The 13,209-nt window shown below is 45.4% G+C and overlaps 1 protein-coding gene across 3 annotated transcripts in view; it reads right to left on the reverse strand.

The window, feature by feature from the left end:
- Positions 1-13,209, reverse strand: part of AFF1 (ALF transcription elongation factor 1) — a 67,362-nt gene that overhangs the window by 38,718 nt on the left and 15,435 nt on the right. For all 3 annotated transcript variants that reach the window (XM_059470179.1, XM_059470178.1, XM_059470177.1), the window contains exons 2-3: positions 5,617-5,737; positions 4,126-5,106 (exon numbers count right to left, since the gene is read on the reverse strand). In XM_059470179.1, the coding sequence (XP_059326162.1) occupies positions 4,126-5,106; positions 5,617-5,737 (1,102 nt within the window). The remainder of the gene's footprint in view (positions 1-4,125; positions 5,107-5,616; positions 5,738-13,209) is intronic.

Here is a 13,209-nt window from a genome sequence, read left to right on the forward strand (position 1 = left end):
TAAGATATTGCATGCTCATCATCAGAGGGAAAAAGAGGAGAAGCCAAAATGTGTTTATGCATTTAAAAATGCAAAAGCTGTGTGCTATCTTGACCTCATAACCACTAGTCAAACCCTCAGTCTGCCTGTGGTCCATGCAACCATCCCAAGAGGCAGCAACCAAGGTCATTGCCTATGGATGTACCTGCAACCCAGTGAATGAAGGGAACAAGAAATTAAAATAATGTACGAGCATAAAAAGTACCAACTGCTTTCACTTCTGAGAGCCAAAAGGGAACATGGAGAAGACCCAAGTGAAAGAATTTGTCTTTGGGCACTTGGTATGACAATGAGCAGCAGAGAATCCCACAGTAAACCTTCGTCTGGCTGCAATTCATTTCTGCACACACCACAATGCCCAAGACTTGTGGGAAAGGCCTTGGACAGCACAGCTTCATATATTTACATGCAAGTTGTTACGGAAGCCTACCAAAAATGACACTTTCAGCTCTTATGGTGAGGTTGAAGCTTACTTTTTTTGCATCCAAAACAGTCAGAAAAAGCAACAATTCTCATTCATGTTTGATCTGCTTCTTTAGCAGTCACACACCAGCAGCAAGACAAATTGGCACAATGCCTGTGGGGAAGCATGGAAACCCTTCTCCAATCACCTGAGGCACTTCAGATTATAAAAAGGGCAGCAGAGGTGACACAGAAGTAACACCGTGTTACTTGTCCTGGTGCAAAGCAAGGAAAATAAAATAGTCAAAAAAGGAATACAAGGGGTGAGGGAAACCCCTCCCCCAAACAAAACACAGTCTCCTTCTATTCAGTAAATGAGAAATACATAAAAAGATTGGGAGGAAGATGACAGTAGCTTAATGCTGACTACTGTGTATTCATTATATAAGGCCAACAGTGCTACGTGTGTCTTTAAAATTTTTCATTTGGAAATTATGCAGAATTAAAACAACATATTTATTTCTACTTTACAGGGTTCATCTGTCTGACAGCTTCTGCCAGTAGAAAAACTCAGGCGCCATGAAGAGAAGTCCAGTGAAATATTATTTACCTAGAACAGACTTTTTATATTTGCCATCCAAACATCTTCGTAGGTATTTAGTAATTCGTATTTACTATATAACAACCACATTTTAATTGGTGAACACTGATAAATGCTTACTGAGGAAAACACAGCTCAATGACAGCAACTTGTACACAAGGATAATACGGTGTTACCAAAATGACTTTACGCATCTGGGCTGCTTCATTGTTGCTGAGGGGTTCTAAATTGGCTGCTTCCCTTTTTGCTTCCCAGTTCACAGGCAGGAGAGCCTGATGAGGCCTCATTACACCAGGTAGAAGGAGCTATGCCCTAATACCCCCAAAAATTTTGGGAAAACAAAGCCAAACCTTCAATGAGCATCAAGGGCTGTACATTCCTCCATACATTATGTCCTTAATAATGCTTGAGGACTTATAAACACTCTCCCTCAAAACAGCCTGGCTGCTTCTTCCCCTGCTGTCAAACTGATTCCCTTTCACACATCACAGTCTGTGTCAATGGAGGCAATACAAGGGTCTTTGTTGGTGCTGCAGCCCTCCTAGAGACATGGAGAGGGAGAGAATGGCTTTAAAAGCACCTTTGTTTAGGTGCTGGAGAAGAGGAAAAACCTGGCACATGAAGAGAAGGGATACATCCAAGCTTCTACATGTGTGCTATATTTTTAAATCTTCTCACAGCAAATTTGGGAAGACACGTTAAAGCAACAGTGATGACATTTGAAAGTGAAGGCTTTGATTTGGGGAAGAGGGGAAAGAGCTGCTCAGTGTCTCTGTGAATGCAAAGTGAGTCACTGCACGGTTATCCACTGTGGATTCATTCACTCTGCAGTGAAACTGTGTGTCTATTTGGCCTGGGAGGCTGAACTTTTCAGTGTTCCCAGGAGTAGGAGTTGTCAATAATGAATTCACAGCTGCAGGTGAAACATGCCTTAGAAATTCAATTAACCAGAACACATGTTGAGGAAATGGCTTTCCTAAGTCATGTCAAGGGAGATCACAGGAAAAACTGTATTTGGCATGTGGCTGTTCAGTAAAGTGGGGCCAAACCGTTCAGGGAAGAGGGAAGAACAACAGAGTTTCTGCTAGTCTAGAACTATTCACTGTCAGGGTCGTTGCAGGGCAGGAGCCTCCCCACAGCTCCTGTTTCACCAGGAACTAAAGAGGGGGACAACCTTCCAGCCAACAGACCCCCAAGCAGCCTCTCTTGAACAGGACATCCAGCACACAGGCCATATACCCAGGGGTGCCACCTCACTGGTTCTTCCTCTTCTCCCTCCAGGCTTCAGCCCTGGAGGGCTCTATTACCAAAGAGATGCTCATCACTGAGACCCAACAGAAGTAAGCAAATGTGACAATGACAAGACTGAAAAAAAGCAGAAATCAAAGTAATGTATTTTTCACTAGAGCTTACAGAGCCATTATCCAAAATGCCTGTATTCCTGCCTGCCTATGCACAGAAAACAATCAGGGGCCACAGCCCAAAGATCCCTACTGTAAAGCAGGATCATTCAGCATATTCACAAAAAAAGATTCCTCTATCAGCTTCAAACTGGCCTAAGCATATAATTAAAACCAGGGTCCTGGCCTGTGCAAAAACATTTTTTTTGTTATCTTCAATTCCCTTTTTACTGCATTCCTACTTTGCCACAGATGAAACAGAAGGAGCATGAGCAATGCTACTCCTGCACTGGCAACTGTAGGATTTTCATGGGCATTTGGACTCAGACTCATGTGCTCAACAGAAAGTGAGAAAAAGGTCTCATTCAGCACACAGCACCATATATAATGCTGCACTATCAAAATCCGTATTAAACCAGAGTTACATGAGATGACAGAAGAAGCATGGGGATGGGAAAACAAATAAGACAATAATGCAGATGAGACAATAAGATAATGTAGAAGGTGATGCCCTGCACTGCTTTCTTTCTCTCCCAGGAGTAAAATCTGGTTAAGCAAATAAGGTAATGTGACCTCAGTGAACTTCCTGTTTTGAGGTGTGATGTGCAATGGCAAACTTACTTGGTAGCAAATAAAGTCTCTCAGCATGAAAGTATTTTCACAACTTCTCAGCGCTGTCATTTTGACAGCTTCCTCTCATTTCCCACAAGATACTGCCTACAGCCATTTGCAGCTGATCCACACCCTTTTCCATGAAAAACAGACTGCACCCACACTCTTTCTTTTCATTACAGAGGTGGCAAAATACAAATTGAAAATCTCTGAAACCCTCCTTGCCCAGCTGCTTTAGGACGATGGGTTCCTACATCCCATAGGGCATAGCAACAACATCAGGGCTGAAGGATGAGCAGAGTAAATCCCCAAAATGTACCAGGGAACCAAGTGCCTTTGAGCTCACAGGAGGCCAAGTCCCAAGGCTGGCAGAGTCAGCGTGCTGGTCCCTTGGCACAGCTGAAACTGGGCTTCAGTGGGCACAGGAAAAGGAGCTGCATTTGCTGAACAACACATGTACAAAGCTGCTCCTCCTCTCTCATGGCTTTACCAGCTTTCTGCCTCCATCCCACATGACAAACCAGAGAGGTGGCATTGGGTCAGCAAAAACAGATGGAGTACAACAAGGAAACCTGCAATATCAAGTCATACTTTCCTGTGGGTCTACAGTGAAATTTTACAAACTTACAGAGGAGAATCTTTGCTGTTCCCAGTCACAAAAGCCAGGTGACCACAGAATCTACTGCACTGCTGGCTGTTCATATTCAGTGAGGATCTGGGGCCTCCACCCACCACCACTGAGTCCTGACACTGCATCAACACTTGATCTTCTCACCATATCATCTCCCCCTTCTTTTCAACAAGCATTAGAGGAAAACAAAAATTATGGGCGCAGAGGCAAGTTCAAGCTATAAAACCTGCTGTAGCCTCACTGAGAAAACAACAGGAAAATCACAGGAAGTGTCACATTTTGACTATTCAAACAGGTATCTTACACCCAGGTCAACCTCGAAATGCACCTTCCAAACACACAGTCATCCCTGCTTCTGGCAGTCACTGCTGTTTGATGACCTGTTCTCCCACAGCCAAACTTACCCTGCTCCAACAGACATGCCCAAAAATTGCACTCACCTCTATGGGCTCAGAAGGGGTTTCGAATTTGGATAGTTCTACTTTGGCTTTTGCCTTCAAATCTGACAGATCTTCATCAGTCTCTTCCTTGGGCTCAGAGATGGTTTCCAACTTGGATAGTTCAGCTTTAACTTTGGCCTTCAAATCCGAGACATCGTCATTGGGTCCTTCATGGTATTCCTCCAGGAGAGGTTTGAGCTCCAGGGATTCAAATGATGCCTGATCTTGGCCATCCATGGGTCTCACATAGGCAGTTGGTTTCTGCTGCATTGCACTGGCTTTTGATGTCAAAGAAGGGGGAAAAGTCTGAGAGGAAGGCTGAGTGGTGCTGGTCAAGGTAATGGCTGGGCTGTCCCGACTTTCCTTCTCCTGTGATCCCGTCACCAAATCCTGTAATGATTTGGTTTGACTGTAGGTTGACCCATGACTTTTGCTGCTGTTCTGTGACCTGGAATTGATATGCTGGCTGGAATGTAGAGGTGACAGGGGTGCCATGGGAGAAGACAACAAACATGGCAGGAAGGGGGAAAGTGCCAGAGGGGAGGCCTGCAGGCTGTGAGCCCGACCTTCCCCACTGCCAGGCTTGCCATGGTGGCTGTGGGGAAAACCTGCCTGCGCGTCCCGGCCCCCACGGCTGTGCTCGGGGCTGTGGCTGCGAGCGCTGGCTGAGCTGCGGCTCTTGCTGTGCAAACCCAAAGCTGGCTCTGTTCCTGGCTGTGCCTTTGGGTAGTGGCTGGAGTGGCTTGGAGGGCGAGGGGGTACAGCCATGGGTCCCACGGGTGGACGGCGGGTCAGGTGCTGGAATGAAGATGGCAATGTACGGATGGCCTTCTCAGGCGGCCCGGGGGCAAACTGAGGGACAACGCTCTTTGGAATCCCTATAAGGTTTTGACAAGATTTGTTGCTCATGAACTCCTTGACCTCCTCATAATTGCCCAGCATGTTCTGAATTCGGCTTGATAACTCATCTCCTTTATTAGTCTGCAACAGAAGAACAAAGAGGTGAACATTTCAAAAGCCCCCCAAGAGATTCAGCTCAGGAAGAGACATTCTTCAGGATCTTAACTTAAGCACCACACATCACCATGAGCGAAGTAAGGTAAGCTCATCTTGATCCTGCAAATGTCTCCAAAGCAGATGGGACTGCTTGAGCCACTATCAAGCCAAGCTTGGTGCATCTGCAGCCTCCAGGAGTGCTAACATCAGATTCATTTGTTACACCCACAGCTGCAGACAGACAGGCAGCCAAGCTACTCCTGAGCACGCTCCCTCAAACTACAGGAGGCCAGCCCAAAGTCCATACTGCTCCTGCACAACCAACTGAGATTCAAGCACATTCTCTGAGGAATTGAAATTAAGCAGATGGGAAGATGCTGTGTTTGTATTTACCATGCTCAAGTCTGCTAACATCCTATGCAGAGCCACAGCTCTCCTCTTCTACCCCAGCCCTCTCTCCTCCTCTCTTCCCCTCCCAGCCCCCCGTACCATTACCTTGTAGGGTTCTGCAAAGAGGGGAGTTTTCTCAGAGAACTGATTTTTGTCTTCCAGAACCTCCTGACTCCGTCTCTCTTTCTCTCGAATCCGCAGCAAGTTTCTGTCCTCATTGCACAAGCTTCAGGAAGAAGAGAAAGGAAGGATGATTATCATGGCGCACCAGTGTTATCAACAAGTATCTACTCTGTACAGAAAACCTGGTTTCAGACAATAGCTTACATCCAAAGCAACCTTGAAATCCATGGGATAGTTACAGCTGACAAATCAGTTATATCAAGAATTTCCTGCACAACACAGTAATGTGGCACACAAGGTATATGCATCCTTCTCAGTGATTTCTATTCCTGATACCATCCTCCAAGAACAGTGGGAAGGAAAAAGCTATCCATCCATTTCATTGTGAAGCAAATTGAGGAGCAGTCAATGGGGGTGACAAGCACACCAGCTGGCAAATCCATTTGCAACAATAACTGTGAAAAACTAACATTCTTGTTGTTCAGACTTCCACCCCAACTCTTCACTGAGGAGTAAAAGAATCCATTATTTTGAAGGTGTTGCCACTTTCAAAGAACAAACTTTGTCTATCTGACAAAAAACAAGGCAATGTTGCTTGGCAATAAACAGGCTTGAAAGCTGCTCACCAGGAAACCCAAGCAGCTGCATTTAAAGCAATTACACAAACATATTTAGAAAGGTCTCAGAAACTCAGAAAACACCAGGTCAAATCCCCCTGTTCCTCCTCAACCACATCTGCATGCACTCAACTCCACCAGCCCCACACCAAAGCACCAATAAACCTGTGCCACATGCACAGCAGAAGGACTTCAAGGCAAGCAGACCCTTTAAACTACACCTTGCCTCTGAAATTCTACTGCAAAACAAGGGAATCTCTTGCTCTAATCTTTATAGACAGTGGGGAAGGAAAAGCATGCAGGCATCTCTCTCCTGCCTTATTTCTACCCTACTGCACAGTCTACTGTATACATACAATTCCTATATTCTTCTTCATACTCGCCAATTCTCAAGTGCCCACTTTGCAAGGGAAGAGCCTTGTCCTCCCCACCAGTGACATCTTCCCAAATGTTACACCAATAGCCACCCTCTGAAAGTTTAATCATCCCTAGAGGAGAGGCAGAGGACTGGCTTTGCTAGCAGTTTACCAAGAGGTCTGACTGCTGCAGAGGGGGTTTCCTGACTCAATGGGAGCTCTGGAAAATGATGCTGAGAGATGGCAAATTTCTATATACGGAACTGCAGTAAGGATGCACTTGTACCACTAAGGCAGAAAAACATATTCAGGGGTTAGACTGTGCACATTTAGCATAGTTTCCAACTTTGCTAGTGTCAAACTGTTTCCAAATATAGCAAAACAGAAGTGTCCAGTAATAGCTATGTACCCTACTCCTGCAAACAATTTTAAACATTCGTAAAAGAAAAAAGAAGAAAGCAGGAATCACTGACCACTGCTTCAGTAAATACCTACAATCCTTCTGTAATAAACTGTATAATAGAACCATTTCCCCTGTACATCTGATGTAATTTTGCATGTCAGCAATTTCCTATCTATAAGCAGTTAGCTGGGCAGTTACACTGTGTGTGCCAGAAAAGCTTTGTGCAGTCAGGTGAGGGAAACACCAACTGCAAAATACAAAATTTTAGGAAAAATTATAAGGCAAACTTGAAGCAATATTTGCTAGGTTTGCTATCTAATATAGGCTAGATTTGCTATCTAAAATGGTATGCTTGCAAATGATTTTTTTAAGTGAATGTATTTCACAAAAAGGCAGGCCACATATTATGACCCTGAAAATTGCTTTTTACTAAAATACTGTGCTTACATCCATGAGGATTATGGATGTCCTTCTATTTCTAGGCTGGCAAGCACCCAAACTCAAGTAATCAAGTTGTTTTGCTCAGAGGTTCTGATTACATTCAAACAAAAGGAAAACCCTAAACCTCTTGAATCTCTCACAACAATAATATTTATGATGACAAGTAGCTATGTTTCCTATATGTACCCTGACACTGAATGTAAAGCAACTTATGTGCTGCTTGCTGCAAACACAGCAGCTGTAATACCTCTAAAGGCCTTTTCTTCCCCTGAACCTTCCTTGACCCCAAGCTCTCTTCCCAGCAATAAATTCTTTCTAAAGAGTGTGGAGGGGGGGTAGAGGGGAAGGGCAGGGACACTGCCTATCTGCCATAGTGCCAGTTCCTGAAGGTTTAAGAGGAGACAAAGGTTTCAGCTCAGGACCCTCCCAGCAGACAGGGGGGCTCACACAGGCACGGGAGCACCGGGCACTGCTCAGTATTCAATACCCTCACAGGGTACCATGGCCCAGGCTGCTGGCCACGCACAGCCAGCTGCCCCTGCAGCCAGGCCAAGGGTCACTCCCCTCCCCTTTGCTGCTGGGGGTCACCACCCACCCTCTGCCCCCCTGTCTGAATCGGGTCAATGTAATTTTCATTCCGAGTCTTCCTCCAGCTTCATTAACAGAAGGAGCTACAGTTTCAAAAGCAGACGGATAAGGGGAAAAAACACTAAGTAGCTATTAATTTAATAATGCAGTTGAAAGCAGCAACCTGCCCCTCTTGAAGCTGCAGACAAGACCTTCAACTGCCTGAAGACAACAACTAAAACCCCTTCCAATTCTATTTTATCGTATACGTGTCACAAAAACCTTTTGAAAACCTGGGCTATGCTGTAACTCACAGGGCAGCTCCCTAAGGTCAAGAGTCAGGAAGCCAGGCAGAAAGCCTCTGAGAAGCACAGTCAGCTCAGGCCCTGCGTGGCCCCGTGCCAAGAGGAAAGGAGGGCTCCGTGTCCTGCCAGGCGCCAGCAAGGAAACCCACGCGGAGACGCCGTCTGCCAGGCTCCGGCAAGGTGTCCCTCACACACGCACTGCCCCAGCCCTGCCACTGCCAAAGCTGTGGGAGAACCCCAACTCCTGCTCCTCAGGAACCTCTTCAGAGTCACAGCTCTGACACTCAGATTTTCCCAGAATGAGAACTCAAGAAAAACCTCAAAACCACCCCCAAGCTCTTCCTTACTGGTTTGCAAATGAACCTCGAGGCATGGCACCAACACACCAAGCACATGGGAGCCTGGGAGTTAGGGGATACATGCACAGATCACCCCCACCCCCCAAAAAACCCCAAATAGTGCTGAATTCTGTAGAATTCTGCTAGGCTCAAAGCAGCCCAAGGTGAAGGCACAGCATTGGATCCCATAATAAGGGATTTGGTTCAGGAAGTTCAGCAGCACACGCCCTGATCCGCAACATCACCCAGACTTGGGTCTGTAACAGAAGCCATACAATGCCGACATGCTCTGAAGCTGCTCTCAGCGACATGCCAGCCCTTACTACATAGGTTCAAATGCTGATATGTGACAATCCAGGCCATGACAACATTTTCAAAAAATAGACTAGTGCAGGAAGAAATTGTGCCCCTTATGTCCCCTGTGTTCTCCAAGTGAAAATGAAATGAAAATAAAAATTTGCTTTAATTGTAATAAGATATAGTACTGGCTCCCAAATGGACTTATCCAGGAGCAAGGAAGGAACGTGGAAAAAGGCTAAAAAGCAAACACACAGAGAACACTTCCCTCTCAACATGCAGAACCTCTTCCTCTGAAACACTGAGACACAACATTTCATTTTAGTACAATTGCAGGAAAATATAAATTTATTTAAACTGTTTTGTTATTAACATTGACTCTTTTTTAATGTGAGAAAATGCTAATCATGATTGAGAGACATATTTTTGCTTAAGGTAAGACATATCATCCCTGAAAACAATTAAACAGATCACAAGGATGCATCATAGCAGCCTTCCTGCAGCACCCCAGCTCAGTTCCTATTAAAATCTCCACAGAAAAATTACTACAATTCATAGAGCCAAGATACATCTGCAAAGATTAAATATGCAGTTTCTTTTATCAGCCCATCAGCCTGAAAAGAAGCATGGATAAAGTCATGGCACAGAAAGCTCCTGAGCATCACAGCTGTGCTCAGCTCTCATGCTGGTATCACCTACACAGCCTGACAGTGAGTGCAACACAAGCAGATGGAAGGACAACACTACAGCTAATACCAAACAGCATCCAAAACTCCCTGTCCTAACCTTTGCCTCCTTTTCCTTTATGGAGACATCGACAAGTTGTGACTTGCCAAATCTTTTAAGTTCTCTTTCACATCAAACACTATTTCTCATAAAATATACAGTTTGAACACACACAAGTGGTAAGAGAAAAACATAGGGTAGAAGTACAACAGATGGTACAGTTAGTCAATCATTTTCTGCATCATCATCATCATCAATCAGCTTTGGTACATGCTTCCCAAAAACACATATCTTCACACTGAAGTGATATGAATTGGAATTAGCTTTTCAAGATTTTTCTTCCTCTAGCTCCTTCAACTCATCACATCTATCCAGCCCTGTTTACTGACTATACGACAGAGGCATCAGACCCACTGAGCAAGAGATCAAGGCCTCACAGCCCACCTGTTTATCTACAATGACTGTAAGAAACCTCCTGTCAAAAAATTTTGGACAAAAAAATGCATTCCAATAAAATGCAGCATTGCTGCAACCTTTCCTTCAAAGCGTATTTAAAAATTACCCTGAATACACCTCTTTTTATGTTTTAAACACATTGCCCCCTAGGTTACACCAAAAAAAAAAAAAAAGAAGCAGAGAAGGCTGGGATGTTGTAACAGGCAGAAGGGAGCTGCCACTTTGCTTAAGTAGAAGCTAAGTTGGCCTTTGCGAGAAGAAAAAAAAAAGTTCTACTTTTGTAACATTAATCATCTTCTCACTCAGCCTCTCCTATGGTAATCTTTGGGTTCAAATTCTTACTTATTTGTTTCCTCCCACTGTTGCCAAGTTTAAAATTATATTCATTATTCAGCCATTAAAAGACTTTTGCTTCCTTTCAGCATCAATAGGCCTTTGATCATCAAGCAGTTCCCAGGAGTAAGCCTGATCTTTTCCTAAGAACTGAGCCCCTGCAGCGCCCAGCGACTTTTGCAGGAACTGGGAACTCTCAGATGTTCTTCAAACATGACAGATCCTTCATAGACTCAACTTAAACCCCAGCGCAAATGGCTATGCACTTAAAAACACACTCCAAGATTTCTCAGCCCGTGGTCCAGGAATCACTGAAGTCTCAAAAGAGGAAAAAACAGATTTGTCATAAGATGCAAATATCTGGCAGTAACAACCTTTTTTGTGCCTACCCAAGAAAGGCAAACAAGTGAAAAGTTTATGAGTTGGACTTTCCCTCACAGCCTGAAATGTTTAAAATCTATTATTTGGTCATAAACTGCCACGTACAACAGCAACTTAGGAAATCTGAAAAAATGTGACAATTATAGAGCACATAACTATGGTGCCACAGCCGAAGACCTACACAAACCAAGAGGCAGCATCTGCACTTGTTTTGCTGCAGAAATGAAGTCTCCCAAGTAACCCAGGCTTTCAGCCTCTCCCCATGCAGATGACGTTAACAGAACAGTCAGAAAAGGTGTTAATTATAAGTTAGACGGGGAACACGAAAGCTGTCATTCTCCATTTAAATGCAAATATATTAGAAGGACTTTTAAGAAGGTGTGATTGTGTGAAGTGTAATTACAAGGAAAGCAGACAAGGAGTTGATGAATTTAAGGCTTTGTTTGTTCTGGATGTGGCAGGCAAAGCAGGAAATGTGAAAAATTTAAATCGCCGGGTATGTGCAATGAAAAATCCTGACCACTTGGCCTGTGCAAGGCGTTCTGTACGCGGCAGGCTCCGGCACACATCCCAGGATTTCCTGCAGCCACGTGAGTGCTCTGACTGCCATTCAGCCCCGAAGGCATGCGTGTCTTTGTGGGGAGGTGAGTAAAGATCCGCAACTCCGGCGCTATTTCAGGGATCGGGCATGCAAGAAAGAATCCAAGCTGCTGGCGCCTTGGCTGCGGCTGGTGGAGCAGCTCTAGAAGCGCAGTCTCGGACGGGACCCGAGTCCAGGACGAGTTCCCCAGATTTTAAGAGCCCTCTCATGGCTGCACACCAGGCAGCCTTGATTGCGGTGACCCGACCGTGACAAGACTGAACTTCCCTGTGAGCAGCATTTGCAAGCAAGAGGAGCCTTCTCACCTCATCAGCAAGGATCAGAAAGTTACCTTTGTCAGGATACAGATAAAACAGCTGCCCCGATGGGTTTATTTTGCAGAGGTGACAGTGAAAAATAAGTTATTCTAAACTTCACTCTCTGTATCAAAATGGTAAGCATCAGTTTGCCTCTAAATCATTTACAGTGCTCTGTTGCACAGCTGAGCAAACGTTTTCACACAGCCCCAAGTGCCTCCTCGCACAGAGGAGCCAGGGCCAATCTGGCCAGGCTCAGCTGGTACACCCAGATCCCTCTGACAGCCTGCTACATCCTGCCTTTGTCTGAGAATCCGCTTCCACGGAGAATCGGCATTCCCTGCTGAGCAGATCCTGCTCCAACCGAGCGAGGACTTTGACTCACCCACTTTGACTCTGATTTTCTCAGAAGTGACCTTTTCCCATTTTTATGGATTTAAAAGCCAGCTGCAGTCACGGAGTCTCTCATCCACAAAATGCAACCTGGCATTATTCCCGACTTGCCAGAGGGCGAGCGCAGGGCTGCTGGCACAGCAGAGTCACCAGCCCTGTGCCCCAGCCGCTGTTGCACAACTGTTCCAGGCACCTTCCCTGCCTCTGCAGCACCTGCAGCTTGCTGCGAGCTGCACTTCTCCCTTCATGAAAACGGAGGGAAAGCACTTGGCAACCGCCGGGAACGGAGCATGAAGACGTGAACTCACACGTGGCCGTGTCAGAGCAGCACGGGGGCTGATTTGGGTTAAGTCAGTGTTCAGGTAGTAGGCAGGCAGCAAGAAAAATTAAGGTGAGTAGACCCGTCAGAGACTCAGCTTGACACATTCTGCTCTCCACCAGGATCAACAGCACCTGGAACACCTCTCACTACTTGGGAACGGGCTGCCCTGCAGCATTAATCCCTCCCACAGTGCTTCTTCCTCTTGATTATCTGCATCTCACTTACAATAAAAAACATCATGCATTTCTCCTGATTGTTTAAGTCAGCCTGAGACATGTAAACAAATTTAACTCATTGTCTTACAAACCCCAGCTCAGGAAAATTATGTGATTGAAGTAAAATCGGTGGAAGAATGCCAAATCTCAAGTTTTGTTAAGCTTGGCCAGATCCTCCAGCACTCTGCACTTCAGTGCCCGGCTTCAGCTGTTATCTCTAAGCCAAATCTTTCTGGCAGGGCTCTTTAAATCAGCAGCATGAGCACAGGAGCAGGGTAACCAGCACATGGTGAGCAGCAATCCTTTCAGAGCATGTACACGTGTGCACAACTGCCCAGCACGGGGAGAAGGTGTTCCCCAGTGGAGACAGAGGCAGGATGGTGATATTTTATTAACTCACCCACCAGCAGCAAAATATCAGTGTCTCTAACGCTGACAAGGCATACTTGAATAGTCAGAAGTGGTTATCAGCTGCTGCCCGAGCAGTCTGAAGGCTTTCTTCAGTGAAGTGGTGCATGAAATCTCCCA

This window comes from Ammospiza nelsoni, chromosome 4 (genome assembly GCF_027579445.1).
Source record: "Ammospiza nelsoni isolate bAmmNel1 chromosome 4, bAmmNel1.pri, whole genome shotgun sequence".
In the NCBI taxonomy this organism is placed as follows: Eukaryota; Metazoa; Chordata; class Aves; order Passeriformes; family Passerellidae; genus Ammospiza; species Ammospiza nelsoni.